We start from the raw sequence: 20,199 nt of genomic DNA, 5'->3' as shown, positions 1-20,199 counted from the left end.
CAGCACCCAATGGCTCCGTGCCCCCCCCCCCCCCAATACTCATATCACCCTGCGCCATGCCTTGGCATTCTGTTCTCCTAGCTCCCTGGCGCACCAATGACGTCAGTCGTATACTAGGGATCTGGAAGAAAGGCGGGACTGCGCCGGGTGATGTGAGTATGGGGTGGGGGTCATATAGGATTCATGGGGCCCTGTACAGTTTCTTGCTATGGGGCCCCATAAGTCCTAGCTGCACCCCTGGTGACTCCATTCGGAGTATTGTAATAAATGGCATCGGCTGCTCTTAGCCACAGTATACATCAGCATCCTGTTCTCATCAGGACACACAAAACGCAGTAAAAACCAAGGCTTTACGTTACAAAGATGTCTCTGCTGCAAATGAGCCCCCTGTGACAGACCTGGCGGGACACAGCTAAGGACTGTCCCGCAGGATCGGCTGGGAGGTATACGGAGGCTTTGGCGCACACCGGAGACCTCACACAGGCGGCCCCAATGCTGCCACATTTTAGGTCATGTATTACAGCCACAACATAAACACTACCTATAGCTATGTAGATGGAAATACAAGAAGTAAGGCCGCAGTTAATCGGCTACGTATGCTATAACAGGAGCTGCTGTTCTCTGCTTCCAACTGCTTCAGCTTCCAGAAACAAAACCCCTCACTACAGGACACTTCCGGGTTCTGCGTTCCAGCCCTCACTTCCAGGAGCTGCCTGGTGGAGTACCATGCGTCATCCAGCCGTACGAAGCGCCGATTGGTGAACCCGAGAGCGCGGGAAATCTGGGCAGACAGGCAGGAGCGGGCGGCGGAGATGGAGACCTCTGAGGTGGAGTTCCTGGCGGAAAAGCAACTGGTGTCTATTATCCCCAACTTCAGCCTGGATAAGGTCTACCTGATCGGGGTGAGTCGCCTAGTACTATGCTGTATACGCAGCAAGTACCAGGTGCACATATGTGAGCGCTGTATGAGTGTCATACACACAATGGGAACGTCACCTCATGCATGTTATGTAGTTGCCAACATTTTACATTTTTCATAGTTTTTACCATTGTTGCTGTCTAAATCGACCCCTCCCAGGCAACCCCCATGGGTATTGGCAATCCCCCACCCATGGTTAATGGGGTACTCCGCTGCTAATAAAATCAATCAATCATAAACATAGTTTTTACATTTACCATCCCTCCTGAATCTGCTTTTGAATTTCCCGCTGTTTGCAGGTCCCTGAAGCTCCAGTTGGTGGCTTAATTTTTTCTTCACTTACTGGTTTGGGGTTTCCCATGATGCACTTTGTCTCCTGTGATGTCTAACTGACTGTAAAACTGTTAGATGGCTCACAGCTTGTTCAGCCAATCAGAGTTTAGTAACCTGTGTCATCTGACAAAGGGAGGCTGGCCTAACAGGGCTTAAACCCGCCTCCCTCTTGATGATGTCATCAGATATGAATGAGTTTACTTAACTTCCTGGTGGGGGATTGAGGGGGGAAAGATAAGGAAGAGGGGCAGATAGTAGGGATGGTCCAAATCTGCCGAGGTTCGGGTTCGTATGAACCTGAACGCTGGGCATCAGATTCCCGCTGTCTGCCCGCTCCTTGCAGTGGGTGGATACAGCGGGAGGACCGCCTGGAAAACTGGGATACAGCCTATGGTTATGGCTGTATCCCAGTTTTCCAGGCGGTCCTCCCACTGTATCCACCCTCTCCACGGAGAGGGCAGACAGCGGGAATCATTTCCCAGGGTTCGGGTTCGTACCATCCCTAGCAGATAGGTAATTGAAGCATATTACATGTTATATAACTTTGTTATGTGTTTCAATTACTGGGAAAAAGATTTTCGCCAGAGTAACCCTTTAATTCTTCCTTTAGAATACACCCCTCATGTAGACACCCATTAGTAAAAATAATAATAAAAAACAAAGACACATACTTATCTGTATCTTCCATGTTCTCCTGTGCATGTCTACTCCTGTATAAATGTGTCCTCTATGTACTCCTATTTATATGTATGTATGCACACACACTGCCTGCTGCAGTCATAGCGTGCGCACACAGTCTCCGTCTCCTCCAGCCATAGCACACACACACACACACACACACACCATACTGCATCTATAGCACAAGCACACACAGCCTGCTGCAGCCAAAGTACACACTCATACGCACAGCCCGCTGCAGCCATAGCACACACACACACGCAGCCTAGTGCAGCCATAGCACACTAAAGAAAAACACAATCTTCTCCCCGAGAGAAAACACCACATTGACTGCTGTAGTTTACTGCTACACTACTTATGGCTTCTCCTCCTCTATATTAAACAGGATATCTTCATATTACACTGCTGCTCATATACAGTCATCCAGCATCCAGGAAGAGAACAGCACAGATCTCCCCCACACAATGGACTCTTCCAGCTCAGAAACAAACTACCAAATAGTGATGAACAACATCTCCCTGACCAACCTTATCGATTAGGGCCAGTGCTTATTACTGATATAGGGAGGATAGGTCCTTCGATTGGTAGAACATAAAATATATTGATGATTTTTTTTTTTAATTCCTATAAAAACTCAATTATAACATTTTGAAGGATTTATTTTTTTTTTTTAGAGCTGGAGTCGGTACATTTATTATGACTCCAACTCCAGCCAAAACTAGCTCCGACTCCACAGCCCTGGTAGTGATGTCACCTCCTGTATGTAAGAACTCATATAGGCAGTGATGTCACCTCCTGTACACCTCTTTATACTGTGTCTAATATATGGTCCATTGTGATGTCATCTTTTGTATAATGAAATGTCATATGGACAGTGATGACGTAACTACCTGCATATTGTAACTGTCATATACACAGTTCAAGAGATGTAACTTCCTGGGTATAACAACTGTCATAGACCTTTGTCTTTTCCGTGGTCTTTTTCTCTATGTCCATAATTTTAAGTGCACAAGTTAGTTATATCAAAAGGGTATTATTATAAGCTTTAGAAACTATTTTGAGTATTGTAAACATACTTTGTATGCCCATGCCTGTTACAATTTCTTTTTACTCATTACAGCATTCACTACTGTGCACATTTTACCTGTGCCTACTCAAGAACATACCAGCCTATTGGGGGGCGTAGTACCTAAGGACATACCTGTCTTTTTGGGGGATGGGCTACCTAACAATATGCTTTCCCTTACTGGAGGGTGGGAACTACCTAAGGATGTACCTGCCTACTAGGGCACATACCTACCTAATAAGGAAACAGCCTAACAACTGTGGGCGTCATACCTGTATAATGGGAAACTACCGAACTAGTGTTTGAGACTTATCTGCATGATGGGGGGTGAACAGCATGGAATATACATACCTAATGGGGAAATTACCAGCCCTCTTTGGAGGATATGCCTACTTAATCGGGGACTTACTAAGCTACCCACTTGCACTGTGCAGGACATTATTTCATAGCACGCTGCCTCCTCCTGTCGCCACTGCTGTAATCTTCCCCCCAGGCCCTCCTTATTTCCCCCTGTAACGTCCGAGCTCCTGCAGCCACGATCCAGCCCCCCCCCCGGTCTCCTCCCCCTCCCCTCCGGATTCGGCTCCCTTCCTGTGCTCCCCCCTCATTCTTGTGCTCGTGCTCCCATCCGGCTCCCCCTGTTCTGAACGATCAGGTCCCTGCACTGATCGTTTGAATCAGCTGCAGGGACCTGATCGTTTGAATGAGTGTCAGTGTGTTAGGGTCCATTTACACAGAAAGATTATCTGACAGATTATCTGCCAAAGATTTGAAGCCAAAGCAAGAAACAGACTGTAAACTGAGATCAGGTCATAAAGGAAAGAATTACAGCACTGATTATGTGCTGTAATGTATTATATATGTACCTGCAAAAGTAAAACACACACACACACAAAAATACATAAATAAATAATTAAAACAAATAAATTAAATAATTAAATAAATACATACATAAATAATTAAAATACACACATTCCCCATCCCCCCTTTATAAATGATCCCCTATATATTAGATACACATATTTGGTATCTCCACGTCCGTAATGACGCCGTCTATTAACCCATTACATTAATTATACCGCCAGATTAACGCCATTCAAAAAATAAGTGAAGAACTAACCAAAATGACAATTTTTTTTGTTATCCCGCCCCCTAAAAAATATAGAAAAAAGCTATCAAAATGTCACATGTATCCAAAAGCTGTACCGATAAAAACGTCATCTTATGCCGCTAAAAAAAAGCCCTTCCATTGGCGAAAAAATAAAAATATTACTGCTCTTACAATATGCAAGACACAAACAGTATATATAGTATAAATGCCATAAACTATAACAAAAGCTATATAAAATGGATATTGCTGTAATTGTACCAACCTGACGAATAAAGATAACATGTCATATGTAACGTATAGTAAATGGCGTACAAAAAATGGTGAAAAACTGCTGCTAAATTGTGTTTTTTATTCGTACCACCTCATAAAATATTAAATAAATATTGATTAGGGTGTCTTATGTCCCTCAGAATGGTACAGATGGAAACGTCAACTTGTCTTACACAAATATTTTGTCCCCCCTAGGCCTCTGTCACATGGTATAATGGCTAAAAAAAAAAACTAAAATAAAAAAGACCCAAAATTCACCAGGTCTCTGTCATGTCTGAGGCCTATGGTTGAGACAGGTGACGCACTGCGACCACATATGGGGGATTTCTAGAAACACTGGAATAAGGGGAATAAATATTGAGTTGCATTTCTCAGTTATTATTTGCTGTGTTAGAGGAAAAAAATAATTAAAATGGAAAATCTGCCGAAAAAATGAAAAATTTTAATTTCCCCTCCAACTTGCTTTAATCTCTGCAAAACACCCAAAGGGTTAATAAACTTATAAAATGTTACTTTGAATACTTTGCAGTTTTTACAGTGGAGGGATTTATGGGGGTAACTAACATACAGGCCCCACAAATCCACTTCAGAACTGGACTGGTCCTTAAAAAAAATCTGAATTTGACATTTACCTGATATTTGAAAAATCGCTGCAGAATTTTGAAGACCTCTAACATCCTAACAAGTAAAAGGTCCCAATAAAGAATTTGTGGCACTCACCGTCTTCGTGGAATAAAATAGCCTTTATTGCATGGCGGCTTGGTCAGGACGCTGACAGAGTGACTGGGCTACAGCTGTTTCACGCGCTGCGCACGTGCTTGAAACGGCTGTAGCCCAGTCACTCTGTCAGCGTCCTGACCGAGCCGCCATGCAATAAAGGCTATTTTATTCCACGAAGACGGAGAGTGCCACAAATTCTTTATTGGGACTATTTATGGAAGATGTTTACTGTTGTTGAGCACCACCGATAGTGGCTTGGAGTTCATTCCTGTAGCGGACTGTGTCTTGTCCCCGAACTGAGCCTGTGGTGGTAGTGCCAGGAGATTTTTCCTTCCTCATTGGACACGTGTGCCTAACAAGTAAAAGGACGTTCACCAAATGACGTCACCATAAAGTAGACATGTTGTAGATGTTGCATTAAGAATTATTATATGTGGCATGACTATTTTTCTCAGAAAAAGAGAATTTTGAATATAAATAAATGTAAATTTTTGCACAAATGTGTTTTTTTACAAAAGTGTATCAACCAAAGTATACCACAAACATAAAGAGGAATATGTCACGAAAAAACTGTCTCAGAATAACTGCGATAGGTAAAAGCATCACAGAGTTATCACTACATAAAGAGAGACAGGTCTGAAAAATAGGTCCTTGTCATTAAAGGACAAGTGCCATGAAAAACTTTTTCCCAGTAATTGAAGCACATGACAAAGTTATATAACTCTGTAATGTGCTTCAATCACCTATCTGCCTCCCTTCCTGTCTTTTCCCCCCTCACCCCCCAGCAGGAAGTGTCCTGACTCACACAGACCTGATTACTGTCGACACCGTCACCAAGCTCTTCTCTCAGCTCCTTCTCCTGTTACACTAGCCTCCCCCCTCCCCTGCCTTGTCAGGTGACAGGCTTGCTCACCTCCGATTGGCTGAACAACTGCAAGCCATCAGTTGTCACATCTCACTTGCTTATCTTCCCTCAGACTGACTCCGGCACATAGGCAGCTCCCCCCTCCCCTCATACCCTCTCTCCCCCTTCCCTCATACCCTCTCTCCTGCTGCCGTGGCACTTGTCCTTTAAGGCCAAAACAGGCTGCGGAGGCAAGGGGTTAATGCCAAACAGGTTACAATCTATAAAAAAAGACTATCCCATTAATTTCTACAAGAGGATCGTAAAAAAAATAAAAATCTGGGTCTGCACTAGGACATGTCCTTTTTTTCTGCATTGGTTTGCATCCTTGTAATCTACTGATAGTGTGAATATCCCAGTAGACATCAATGTGCACTAACTCGAATACGGAAATACGGATCTTTAAATTATGGGACGTGTAAATAAGGCCTTAGTTGTTTGTCCAGTGGATGCTAAAGGTCAGTCTCACTGTGATGGTAATGTGTGTTTCTGGTGTGCCAGTATTATTGGTAATGTTGGTCTGTGTATAGTGGCTTTTACCCAGTAATGATATGGTGATATTATCCAGCCACTGTGTAGTGGTAATAGTAGTGTTCATGGTATAATTCGCCCCTTGTAGTTTGGTATTATTGGTCTTTACATACTGAATTTGGTCTGTCATAGTATGACTGTATGGTGATATTATTTAGAGACATACGGTTGTATTATATGTTGTTTTCAACATTTTTGCTGTCTTGCAGATATATAAAATACATATGTATTTTTTTTCCGGTCAATTCAACACTGCATTTCTCCATAGCCTGAGGCTCTAAATGCAGAGCTGCATTTTTCGGAGTAATTTATTAGGCTATGTTCACACGGCGTATCAGACCGGCCGTTCCGTGACCCCGGCCGGGTCACGGAACGGCCGGCCTGTGCCCGGATCATCACCGGTACTTGGTACCTGCCGAATGATCCGTCCGGCCGCGGAGCTCTGATGCGGGCGCATTAGCGTGCGCCCGCATCAGAGCTTCCCATAGCGCACAGTGAAGCAAGCGGCCGGAGCCGCTCGCTTCACTGTGTGCACTGACAGGTCCTTTAGCGGCCGGAATTCACTGAATTCCGGCCGCAGAAAACTGACCTGTCAGTTTTGTTCCGGCGCCGCACGGGCTCCCGGCCGGAGCGTATATGATGTGTGTACACTCCAGCTGGAATCCCATTCAACTTAAAGCTACGTCACACACCACAAAACTACCGCCGTAGTTCTGCGGCGAGAACTACGACCGTAGTTTTACGTAGTGTGAACATAGCCTTAAGCTGTAAATTCCATAAACATGATCTGTAAATCATAAACCATGTTTATGTAGTCAAAATAAAATCTCAAAGATACAATCCTAATACCATCTCAATGAGTTAAAAAATATGTAATTCTAGGTATAGTGCTAAGATTTGGTCTGCACAATAACACTAATGCTGTAAAAGTAACAACCCGCTTGAAACATGTTAGAGCAACTGAGGGCTGAGTGATTAATCAAATTGATTCGATTAATTCGTCCAGAATTTGAGAATTGATTTTTATCGAAAATCAGAAATTCATTAAAAAAAAAAAAAAAAAAAGGTGCGCTCTGGATTAGTGGCACAGGGACTGGGCGGCCTTCAGTTTGACCAAGGAGTCTGACCGACCCGGAGCGGAAAGCTGTGCCTCCTGCAGGTCAGGGTGACCCCTGCTGGGCAACTGCCCGCCCGTTAGAGATCGAAGAGGAGCAGTAGTGGCTGGGCACTGATGAGCACCTGAGGCAAGAAAGAGCGGGGAAGGACTCGGCAAGGCTACCCCCCACGCCTACCTAACACTACTAATACTACTACTACTACAGCAACTACTACTTCTCCTAATACTTCTACTACTGCTACTCCCTCTTCCAATACTACTACTCCCAATACTGCTATTATTCCCACTACTATTGCTGCTACTACTCCCAATACTCAAAGGAAGAGCCTGCGGAGCCTCATAGAAGAGTCTCGAAACACAGGACTAGCCAGATATCCCTCCGGGAAGGACCCAGCCAAGGGGTGGCTCCTGTAAGGAAACCACCAAAACCACCATATTAAGTGGCCCTATAAGTCAATGTAATGACAAGGCAAAAACCAAGGCCAGGTATCCATCCACATACAGCTGTTTCGGGGTGTTGCCCCTCATCAGTGTGGAGCAGGATTCTGGCTAGGTGGAAGCAATGCCTAGTAGAGCCACAAGAGAAACTTCCCGGAGGGATATCTGGCTAGTTCTATGTTTTGAGACTCTTCGATGAGGCTCCACGGGCTCTTCTTTTGCATATTCATGCTTCCCAGTGGGGCAATGCACCTAGGATTTCACTTCATTGAGCGCTTTTACTAGCAACCGGCAGTGTTATTGTTTGGCTGGTCTCCTTAAGATCAGCGATCTGTTTCTGCTCCCAATACTGCTACTTCCCTCATCCACTATGCCTCTACTACTACACCCATCATTATTAGCCAGAAAAATGAGATTTAAATTGAGAATAATTTAAAAAAAAATAAATAAAAAAAAATTGAGATTTTAGTTTTTGGACATATCACCAAGCCCTAGTACCATTTAGTGGGCAAGAAAAACAGCCTGGGGTCTATCATACCCTGCTCTTGGGCATGCCCTTGTAAATGAAAGCCCACCAAAAAGTCCCTTTAAGTCCCTGTTTTGGCCTTAATGCCCGGGGCCTATTTTTCAAATCTGACCTGTGTCTCTTTATGTAGTGGTAACTCTGCGATGCTTTTAGCTATTGCGGTTATTCTGAGATTGTTTTTTGTGACGTATTGCTCTTTATGTTTGTGGTATACTTTGGTTGATGCATTCAGTAGTTTTTTTGTAAAAGAACACATTTGTGCACAAACTTAAAAAAATTTTACGTTTCTTTATATTCAAAATTCTCTTTTCCTAAGAAAAATAGTTATGCCACATGAACTAATTATTACTGAAACATCTACAACATGTCTACTTTATGGTGATGTCATTTGGTGAACATCCTTTTACTTGTTAGGATGTTAGAGGGCTTTAAAGTTTTGCATTAATTTTTCAAATTTCCAGGAAAATTTCAAATTCTGATTTTATTAGGGACCAGTTCAGTTCTGAAGTGGATTTGGGGGGCCTGTATTTTCCCACCATAAATCCCTCCACTGTAAAAACTGCACCCCTCAAAGTATTCAAAGTATAATTTCATAAGTTTATTAACCCTTTAGGTGTTTCGTAGAAATTTAAGCTCTGAGGAGAAATATAAAATTTTCATTTTTCTGGCAGATATTCTATTTTAATCATTTTTTCCCCTCTAACACAGCAAATACTAACTGAGAAATAACACTCAATATTTATTCAGCTTATTCCAATGTCGTTTTGTGGCAAGGGTTTAATTCTTGATTTTCTTTTAAAGGGGTTATCAAGGATTCGAAAAAGCAAAGCTACTTTCTTGCATAAAAAGCACTACCCCTGTCCTCAGGTTGTGTGCGTTATTACACTTCAGCTCCTTTCATATGAATGTCACAGAGCTGCAAAACCCACACTCACTCTGAGGACAAAAGAAGTGCTCTTTCTGGAGGAAAATGGCCATGTTTTTCTGAGCCTCGACAATCCCTTTAAGTTCGTGCTACTACCATACCTCCTGGGCAGCATGCCTACAATTGTTGGGTCATGTTTCACACATCTGTCATTTACTCTCTATGTTCCCGTCACCTGCAGATCAGAAGCATCTCCAGGATTCATATCTTTCTTATGGCTAATTGCTGATGATTGTATTCAATGCAGTTTTTGTATATATAATGTGATTTAGTGGCAGACACATGGCCGAAGAGGGTGGCTCAAGGATTCTCATATACTCTATACATTTCTTTGTTGCCCACGATAAGCTGAATATTCCATGTATATTTGTGCCCTTACCTATTTTTCTATTTTACTTTAGGGTGATATAGGTCCATTCAACCCTGGTCTCCCTGTGCAGGTGCCTCTGTGGCTGGCTATAAACCTGAAGCAACGTCAGAAATGTCGCATTGTTCCTCCAGAGTGGATGGATGTCGGTAAGACCGTCAATTGTGTATATTTAAAGAGATGTCCTAAAGCTGCACTTTTGAAGTTTATCAGGGTGGTAGGATATGTCATCAGTGGATCAATGGATGGTGGTTGGACCTTGGAGAACACCAATTCCTAGAATCACAATGCTGTAGCCCCTTTGGCATTTCTTCCACGCACTGTCATGTCTGACCATGTTCTGGGTCTGGTGTTACAAAACAGCTCCATTCAGTGATTAGATGTGGATCACAATCCCTACAGGGGTGACATTGTATAAGTAATGCCAAACAGCAGCTTTGGTTCTAGGGATAAGTAAAATTCCTCGAGGACTAGCCAGCAGGGCATAGATGGAGCTAGTTTTGGTTGGATTTGGGGAAAAAATTTTACCAACTCCAGCTTTATATAAAAAAAATAAATTAAATTTTATCATTGAATTTTTATATGAATTTTTTAAAATGTTCCTCAGTAATATATTTTATGTTCTACCAATGTAATTTAATTTATAAATAAATCAGGAAAACACTTTCTCACATACATTTAGTTACACAATTTATTTCAGTAATAAAGCACTGGCCCTATTACATAAGGGTGGTCAGGGAGGTGATGTCGGTCACTATTTGGCAGCTTGTTTCTGAGCTGGAAGAGTCCATTGTGTGGGGGGAGATCTGTGCTGGTCTCTTCCTGGATGCTGGATGACTGTATATGGGCAGCAGTGTAATATGAAGATATCCTGTGTAATATAGAGGAGGAGGAGAAGATATAAGTAGTGTAGCAGTAACCTCTGTCCTCAGTGTGGTGTCCTTTGATGTCACAGCCCCACTCAGTAATGCATATTCAGCCAATCTGTGAGTAAGGTAGGACACAGCGGCAGTCACTGACTGGCTGAGTAAGTAGTTCCTGTGGGACCGCAATGATTCAGGAGTGCAGACGCTGACAGAGAGCTCATAAATCTGTGCTGATGTCCGACCTCTGCATCACAGGTATCTGGCATTTTTAGCAGTATTTCTTTGTGTTTGGTGAATATTTAGTTAGAAACATAGAAAATTGTCAGCAGGAAAAGACCATCTGCTTGATTTAGTTCTGAGTTGTTCAAGACATGGAGGCTGGAGACTGGCTGCATCCACTGCACACACAGGAAGCTGCTTTATACCTTTGCCTTATTCCCTCAGAAGTTGCCCCAGGATCATGTAGGACATTAGGAAGAAGCTGCTGAGCCAGACCTACTTTACACCAGTGTAATAAGTAACTCCCCTGGTATTGTATTACCTGTCTCTTGACTGTTGTGTGACTTTGGTTTTTACCTGAGATCTTTTGATCTCTGAGCATGGTATATTTTCGTAGAAATTAATCAATCATAATAATGTACTTGCATTTTTGTGGCGAGGCAGGCTAGGGATATGAAGATCTAAAATCTGAGTACTGCCCCTTTATCCTAGCAGTTGGGAGGGGGTCTTGGTTTAAAGGGAATCTGTCAGATCCATAGCAGGTACAGGGATGCCGGCATAGGCAGATGTGTGATGGGGAAGTAAAACACACGATGCCTATGATGAGGGACATTTACATTTTTCCTTGGTAGCTGAAGTGCCACAGAAATGAAGCCGAGTCACAGCATGCACACCTCCTCCCCACCTCTCAGTGAAGACAGGGAGGGTATGAAAGGAAAAAGTTATGCATGCTGTGAATCAGCTTCCGCGGCACTTCAGCTTCCAAGGAAAAATAGTTTTATAACTGCAAATGGCCATGAGCACAGACAAAAGCATTATTTGTAACTTTTTGTACCTCACCTATCTGCCTTTGTCTGCAGCTCTGTACCTGGTGCGGACCTTACAGATTCCTTTTAACTACTTCCCACCTATCTTGAGCTTGAGCTAGCTTGTGGTGCTAGGGGTGGATGGGAAGACCTTTGTATAGGCAGAAAGCACAGGGTCCATTAAAGCCCATCCAAGGGCTGCCTGACCATATTTCCTCTTAAGGGTGTTTTGCAGCGAGATCTGCTACGAGGCAAGGTCCTGGCAGGTCCCTGTGACTTCATAGTATGTAATTCACCCGCCCCCTTAATCGGCTCCCACGCTGTCTGTATACATTACCTGTCTCCTTGCTGCATGGGGTCCCGGCTTCCTGTTCTCCCACCCAGCCAATCAGTGGCTGCGGCTGCGCAACACACTGATTGGCTGGGCGGCAGAGCAGGAAGTCGGGAGAAAGAGAATGTATACAGACAGCGGGAGACCGCTGCAAGTCGTCCTGTGTGAAGGCACCCATAAGCATGCTTAGGTGTACTATTCGTACATAGGGGAACCTGTCATATTGAAAATGCAGTCTAGTCTGTGGGCACCGTGTTATAGAGCAGGAGGAACTGAGTAGATTGATTTGTGGGAAAAGTTCCAGGATAGTTTGTCATTTATCCATGTAAATCTTTGCTCACTCTGGGTTGAGTGTTCAAGTGGATGGTCCTACTCAGTGATTGACAGCAATCTGTGTATTCAGTGTGACAGATTTCCATTAAAATGAATCTACCAAATGCAAACTGTTAGGACAAGAAGACGCATGGTTACTTTTATATATTGATCTGTGCATTCACAACATAGTGCATAGTGTAAGAGAGGCTTTCTTAAGTTCCTGTTCTACTTTCAGCCTGAACACCCCTTCCTTCCACTCCCATCCCTGCTTGGAGCTGAGCTTGCACAGCACAGACAGATATGAAATGTCTCCTTGTCCTAACAGACAGATTTCCTTCTAAGTAGTGATTTTTCCAGTCCTTTCTAGTAAAATACACTGTGTGCAGACCTTTTTTCTTAAACATAAAATGTTTTTTTGGTTTCTGCTGCTGGGGTGGTTTCATGGGTGTTTCTGTTATAAATCTGAGCTCTTTTTACATACATTTTAGACAAGCTGGAGGAAATCAGAGACAATGAACGGAGGGAAGATACATTCACACCAATGCCTAATCCACATTACATGGAACTTACCAAATTATTGTTAAATCAGTAAGTACAAGACATTTGACATATTTATGTAAGTATACAGAGAAAATGGAAACTGAATGCAAAGGGAACATGAGTAAAGCCCCTTTTCCACAAGGAGCTTTGTCAGCAATCAGCAGAGGAGTGGGAAAATGGCCGCTCATTGGCTGATCGCATTTTTTGTGTTGCGCTAAAATATATCACTATAGGCCAGACTCTCTGTCTCTAAACTAGAGATGTGCGGCCGTTAGCAGTATATTTAAATGGCCGAACGAACAATACAGTGATCATTTGTGCAGCCCAGCAGCACGATTAATTGTGCTATCTGAAGGCGCTGTAACAAGCTCCAATCCGGCTGATCAGTGCGCGCTTGCATCGAGGCTTGTAAAAGGACCCTAATTCTAGTGGATCCTAATTTCATCTGAGAGTGAAGACTCTGGGCCTGACTATACTGTCAGGGTGAGTTGTTTAGTGATGACCTTCACTTACATCTGTGGCAGAAATTGATAAATCAATATTAGTCTACACCATTACTTTTTTTGTCTTTCCATATTATTGCATGAATCAGCAGCATTCTCATAGAATGTGCAGGTCTCTAGGTAATAATAATGATTAAGTACTAAGTACAGAGAATTGCCAATAACATCCCCCTCTATAATTTATTCAGCAGGGTCCATTGGTCCAGTATATTGCTCCTTATGCACTGCATGTTTACAGTATACAGTGCTGGCCAAAAGTATTGGCACCCCTGAAATTCTGTCAGATAATACTCAATTTCTTCCAGAAAATGATTGCAATTACAAATGGTAATAATATCTTCATTTATTTTGCTTGCAATGAAAAAATACAAAAGAGAATGAAAAAAAAGTAAAATCATTGATAATTTTGCACAAAACTCCAAAAATGGGCCGGACAAAAGTATTGGCACCCTCAGTCTAATACTTGGTAGCACAACCTTTAGACAAAATAACTGCGAACAACCGCTTCTGGTAACCACCAATGAGTTTCTTACAATGCTCTGCTGGAATTTTAGACCATTCTTCTTTGGCAAATTGCATCAGGTCCCTGACATTTGAAGGGTGTCTTCTCCAAACTTTCATTTTGAGATCTTTCCACAGGTGTTCTATGGGATTCAGGTCTGGACTCATTGCTGGCCACTTTAGAAGTCTCCAGTGCTTTCCCTCAAACCATTTTCTAGTGCTTTTTGAAGTGTGTTTTGGGTCATTGTCCTGCTGGAAGACCCATGACCTCTGATGGAGACCAAGCTTTCTCACACTGGGCCCTAGTCAGACTTAATAATGCCATGCACAAAATCAAGCAGTCCAGTGCCAGAGGCAGTAAAGCAACCTTAAAACATCAGGGAACCTCCGCCATGTTTGACTGTAGGGACAGTGTTCTTTTCTTTGAAGGCCTCTTTTTTTTTTTTTTTTTTTTTTTTCTCCCCTGTAGTAGTAATAATAATAAAAAATATTATTTGTATAGCGCCAACAGATTCTGTTGCGCTTATTTAAATATAGGTTATATTTATATTAAATTATACAATAAATAAATAAAAATAAAATTACAAATACAAAATTAGAGACCTGCTCTCGAGAGCGTACAGACTTGGATGACTGGAGGTGACACGAGAGGCAACAAGGGCTTTATTTGTCGATGTTCCAGTCACTGTACATAGAATCACAGGAACGCCTATAGGTGATTGGGCGAGCCAGTCACAAGCCATTTTCTGAGCTAAGGTAGCAAGTACAAAGTAGATGGCAACAAAGAGGTTATAGAGAGAATGGAGACGGGAGAGCAGAGAGGGAGACAAGATTAGGAAATGTTATAAGCGCACCTGAAGAGATGAGTCTTTAGAGCACGCTTGAAATTGGGGGTGTTGGAAATTAGTCTGAGCGCTTTGGGTAGGGAGTTCCAGAGAACTGGTGCAGCACGAGAAAAGTCTTGGAGGCGGGAGTGAGAGGTTCTGATTAAGGAAGATGTTAGCAGAACGCAGAGCACGGGAAGGATGATAGGTGGAGATGAGGGAGGAGATGTACGGAGGGGCAGAGTTGTGGGGAGCTTTATGGGTGAGGGTGAGGAGTTTGAAATGTATTGTGTATTTAATCGGTAACCAGTGCAGTGACTGGCACAGGGGGGAGACGTCAGTATAAGGGCTGGAGAGGAAGATTAGCCTGGCTGCTGCGTTCAGGATAGACTGGAGAGTGGAGAGCTTAGAGAGGGGAAGACCGATTAGTAGGTAGTTACAATAGTCAAGACGAGAGTGGATCAGGGCGACAGTCAGAGTTTGAGTGGTGTCAGTGGTGAGAAATGGGCGGATTCTGGAGATGTTTTTGAGATGAAGATGACAGGAGCGTGTAAGAGCTTGGATGTAGGGAGTGAAGGATAGATCGGAGTCTAGCATAACCCCCAGACATCCAGCTTGATGCACAGGAGTTATGCTAGTACCACAGACTGAGAGGGAGATGTCGGGTTTAGGTTTGTTAGAGGGAGGAAATACAAGAAGTTCAGTTTTAGAGAGATTACGTTTGAGAAACAGAAAGGTCATAGTTTTAGAGAGAGCAGATAGACAGTCGCTAGTTTTTTGCAGGAAGGCAGGAGTGATGTCACGGGAAGAAGTATATAGCTGGGTGTCATCGGCATGGAGATGGTATTGCAGGCCAAACCTGCTGATGGTTTCTCCGATGGGGGCTGTATAGAGGGAGAAGAGGAGGGGACCCAGGACTGATCCCTGGGGAACCCCAACAGAGAGGTAAGGGAGAAGTAGAGCCCAAGAAGGATACACTGAAGGAGCGGTCAGAGAGGTAGGAAGAGAAACGGGAGAGAACAGAGTCCTTAAGACCAAGAGAGCTGAGCATAGAGAGGAGGAGCTGGTGGTCTACAGTGTCAGACACTGCTGAAAGATCCAGGAGAATCAGCAAGGAGTAGTTTCCTTGTGACTTGGCCTTCAGGAGGTCGTTTGACACCTTGGTGAGAGCAGTTTCAATGGAGTGAAGGGATCGGAAGCCGGACTGTAGAGGGTCAAGAAGAGAGTTATCAGAGAGATAGGGCCCTATTCCACTGGACGATTATTGTTCAGATTATCATTAAATCGTTCGAATCTAAGTGATAATCGCTCTGTTGAAATGCAGTTAACGATTAACGACCGAACGAGAAATCGTTGATCGCTTTATAAGTCCTGGACCTATTTTTATTGTTGCTCGTTCGCAAAACGTTCGCAAATTGTTTGCATTGAATAAGACAGTGTTTGCAGTAGATACGAACGCAATAGCGAAGAAAAAACTATCACAAATACGATCATAAGTAACGATTATTGTTCCATGGAAATGAACGTTTTCAGGTCTTTCACAATAGCGGTCGTTTGAGATCGTTAACGATTATGTGAACGATAATCGTCCGGTGGAATAGGGCCCATAGCGGGTTAGGCGAGAGTAGACAAGACATTCCAGGAGTTTAGAGATGAAAGGCAGATTAGAGACAGGTCGATAGTTGGCTTTTCAGTAGCGGGGTAGTTACAGAGTGTTTGAATGAGGAGGGAAAGATCCCAGAGGAGAGGGAGAGGTTGATGTGAGTAGTGACGCCAGGAGAGAGGGACTGGAGGAGGTGTGAGGGAATAGGGTCACTAGGGCAGGTAGTGGGACGAGAGGAGCTTGGCCACTTCTTCCTCTGTCACTGGATCAAAAGCAGAGAGTGAAGAGAAGGTGGGAGAGGGTTTGGGATCTATGGGGCTGGGAGGTGATGTCAGAACAGATAGTGTCAATTTTGGATTCTCTATGTTCTCTGTAAACTCTATGTTGATGCCTTTTTCCCAAAAGCTCTAATATTGTCCCATCTGACCAGAGGACATGCTTCCAAAAAGTTTTTGGCTTTCTCAGGTAAGTTTTGGCAAACTCCAGCCTGGCTTTTTTATGTCTCTCGGTCAGAAGTGGGGTCTTCCTGGGTATTCTACCATAGAGTCCCTTCTCATTCAGATGCCGACGGATAGTACCGGTTGACACTGTTGTACCCTCGAACTGCAGGGCAGCTAGAACTTGTTTGGATGTTAGTCGAGGTTCTTTGTGCGGATGGTGGATAATCTTTTGTTGAAATCTCTCGTCAATTTTTCTTTTCTGTCCACATCTAGGAAGGTTAGCCCTGCGCACTGTAGACACAGGAACATTCAGGTCTTAGGAGATGGACTTGTAGCCTTGAGATTGCTCATGCTTCCGCACAATTTTGCTTCTCAAATCCTCAGACAGTTCTTTGGTCTTTTTTCTTTTCTCCATGCTCAATGTGGTACACACAAGGACACAGGACAGAGGTTGAGTCAACTTTAATCCATTTCAACTGGCTGCAAGTGAGATCTAGTTATTGTCACCACCTGTTATGTGCCACAGGTAAGTAACAGGTGCTGTTAATTACACAAATTAGAGAAGCATCACATGATTTTTCTAAGGGCCCTTTTACTTGGAAAGATTATCTGCCAAAGATTTTAAGCCAAAGCCAGGAATGGACTATAAACAGAGATCAGGTAATAAAGGAAAGCCTGAGATTTCTCCTCTTTTCAAATCCATTCCTGGTTTTGGCTTCAAATCTTTGGCAGATAATCTTTCCGTGTAAAAGGGCCCTAAGGGTGCCAATACTTTTGTCCACTCCCTTTTTATGTTTGGTGTAGAATTTTATCCAATTTGGCTTTTTGACAATTCTTTTTGTGGTTTTCCATTGAAGACAAATTAAATGAAGAGATTAATACCAAAGCATTTGTGATGAAGAAATTGAGTATTATCTGACAGAATTGCAGTGGTGCCAATACTTTTGGCCAGCACTATATATATATATATATATATATATATATATATATATATATGTATATATGTATGTGTATATATATATATATATATATATATATATATATATATATATATATATATATATATATTTATTTCCCACTTTGGACTTTCTCTTGTTAAAAAGTCCACCAATTAAATAAATTAAATTAATAATAATAAATATATATATTATTTATTTGGTGGACTTTTTAACAAGAGAATGTCCAAAGTGGGAAACCTCTTTAAGAATACATTGTGGAGTATTGGCAATGATTCCATAAAAGTGACGTGAGATTACTGAATATCAAGCGGTAATAGTTGGTTTTTGGCCATGGTCATGACCAGAGCACCCATCTTCAGCACATGTAAACTAATAAGAGCAATGTGTTTTATCCACATATTGTCACATTTACTGGAAATAGTTACGGCCAGTGTTATAAGCATTGTGTTTTCTCTTCTTAGTGCCTCAGACAACATCCCAAAGGCTGATGATATCAGGACGCTAGTTAAAGACGCATGGGATACTCGGATTGCCAAGCTCCGGTTGTCTGCTGACAGCTTTGTGCGGGAGCAGGAAGCCCATGCCAAGGTACAAATGGGGTCGGAGCTGTGGTATGGGTGAGCTTGTTCTCAGTCTAATGTTTTATATGCACACACAGAGTCAGAAATATAAATGGTGGTAAGAATGTGTCCGTTCTGAGGGTTCACATCACTGCACAGATTGGTGGAATTGAAGTGACTTTTGTCATATAGGTATCAATAAATACATGTGATTCTCTAAGCCTTTGTCCAGCTTGGCTGAACAATTCTGTGTCCGTCTTCATCTCCTCTGATTAAACGCATGTAATGGCCTGCCAGTGATCCTCCTGCTGTTACACGTCTCTCTCTTCTCATTTACCAGCTGGATAACTTGACGCTGATGGAAATTAACACCATTGGAACTTTTTTCACGGAGTCTCTAAACCACATGTACAAATTGCGAACCAGCCTGCAGCACTCGGAGGATGGACAGTCCCAGGAATACTAACCCACCCACTGGGCCAAAATAATTAAAAAGGGGAATGGAATTAGCCGCTTGCTGAGGTCATTGTGACTTACTGTCATGTACTCCATGCCAAAGCTTAGTTCCCTGGCATATACAGATATCATCTGTACTCCTGGCCTGCAAACAGCCAAGTGGAAAAAAACCCTGCTGTTACGCTGTCCTGCTGCTATGACGGAAAGGCTATATTTATATACCTGTGGCACTCTGCTGTCATTGCTTCAGGTGAAACACGTTGGTAAATATACACTTACCAGACACCAGATCCATTAACAAGAATACCTATTCTCCAGTCTTACTATATCAAGCACATAGGAACTGTGATGTCGTGTAGTGCTGGAATTGCAGGTTCTGAACCTTGTCTGCAGTCTGTGTATATATCTGTGTCAGATATAACCTGTGAAATAAACAAATACATGTTACCTCCCTCTGTTCATTCATTCTCTGCTGCTCACAAGCAGCTTGGTTCTTTTAAAATTATTATAGGATTAGGGATCATTCTTTTCTTCAAGGGGGTGCCTTGAACCACACTTTTTTTTGTCAATAAAGTTGGAATTAACAAAAGAATTAAAATAAAAAGTTGCTGCTGAGACAGGTCCTGGTTGATGCTGCTCAGTTATAGCAGTGACCTGCCTTAGCCAGTGACTTTTTGCATGTTGAGATGTCAGGAAGAACCACTGATCAGTTGCTGTAAGGACAGCAGAACTCCACAGCAAAATCTATAGCTTACGTTATCCTGTATTTGCAACAGCATGTAAATATATGCTGTATATAAATATATAAGTAATATAAATATATATATATACACACTACCGTTCAAAAGTTTGGGGTCACATTGAAATGTCCTTATTTTTGAAGGAAAAGCACTGTACTTTTCAATGAAGATAACTTTAAACTAGTCCTAACTTTAAACAAATACACTCTATACATTGCTAATGTGGTAAATGACTATTCTAGCTGCAAATGTCTGGGTTTTGGTGCAATATCTACATAGGTGTATAGAGGCCCATTTCCAGCAACTCACTCCAGTGTTGTAATGGTACAATATGTTTGCTCATTGGCTCAGAAGGCTAATTGATGATTAGAAAACCCGTGTGCAATCATGTTCACACATCTGAAAACAGTCTATCACGTTACAGAAGCTACAAAACTGATCTTCCTTTGAGCAGATTGAGTTTCTGGAGCATCACATTTGTGGGGTCAATTAAACGCTCAAAATGGCCAGAAAAAGAGAACTTTCATCTGAAACTCGACAGTCTATTCTTGTTCTTAGAAATTAAGGCTATTCCATGCGAGAAATTGCTAAGAAATTGAAGATTTCCTACAACGGTGTGTACTACTCCCTT

General features: G+C 42.6%; 1 protein-coding gene across 1 annotated transcript; it reads left to right on the top strand.

Moving 5' to 3' along the window:
- The first annotated feature begins 395 nt into the window (after positions 1-395).
- Positions 396-19,275, top strand: GINS2 (GINS complex subunit 2). The gene is made up of 5 exons (XM_069966317.1): positions 396-902; positions 9,940-10,054; positions 12,931-13,030; positions 18,274-18,400; positions 18,713-19,275. The coding sequence occupies exons 1-5, from the start codon at positions 813-815 to the stop codon at positions 18,836-18,838; spliced, it is 558 nt and encodes a 185-aa protein (XP_069822418.1). The 5' UTR covers positions 396-812; the 3' UTR covers positions 18,839-19,275.
- Positions 19,276-20,199: the final 924 nt, after the last annotated feature.

Source organism: Dendropsophus ebraccatus, chromosome 4, assembly GCF_027789765.1.
Source record: "Dendropsophus ebraccatus isolate aDenEbr1 chromosome 4, aDenEbr1.pat, whole genome shotgun sequence".
NCBI classification, from domain to species: domain Eukaryota; kingdom Metazoa; phylum Chordata; class Amphibia; order Anura; family Hylidae; genus Dendropsophus; species Dendropsophus ebraccatus.
This window is presented reverse-complemented; position numbering and strand designations above follow the sequence as displayed.

Coding starts and splice junctions, on each gene's coding strand:
- GINS2 (XM_069966317.1), top strand. CDS start 813: ATGGAGACCTCTGAGGTGGAGTTCCTGGCGGAAAAGCAACTGGTGTCT. Junction 10,055..12,930: donor TCCAGAGTGGATGGATGTCG/GTAAGACCGTCA, acceptor CATACATTTTAG/ACAAGCTGGAGGAAATCAGA. Junction 18,401..18,712: donor AGCAGGAAGCCCATGCCAAG/GTACAAATGGGG, acceptor CTCATTTACCAG/CTGGATAACTTGACGCTGAT.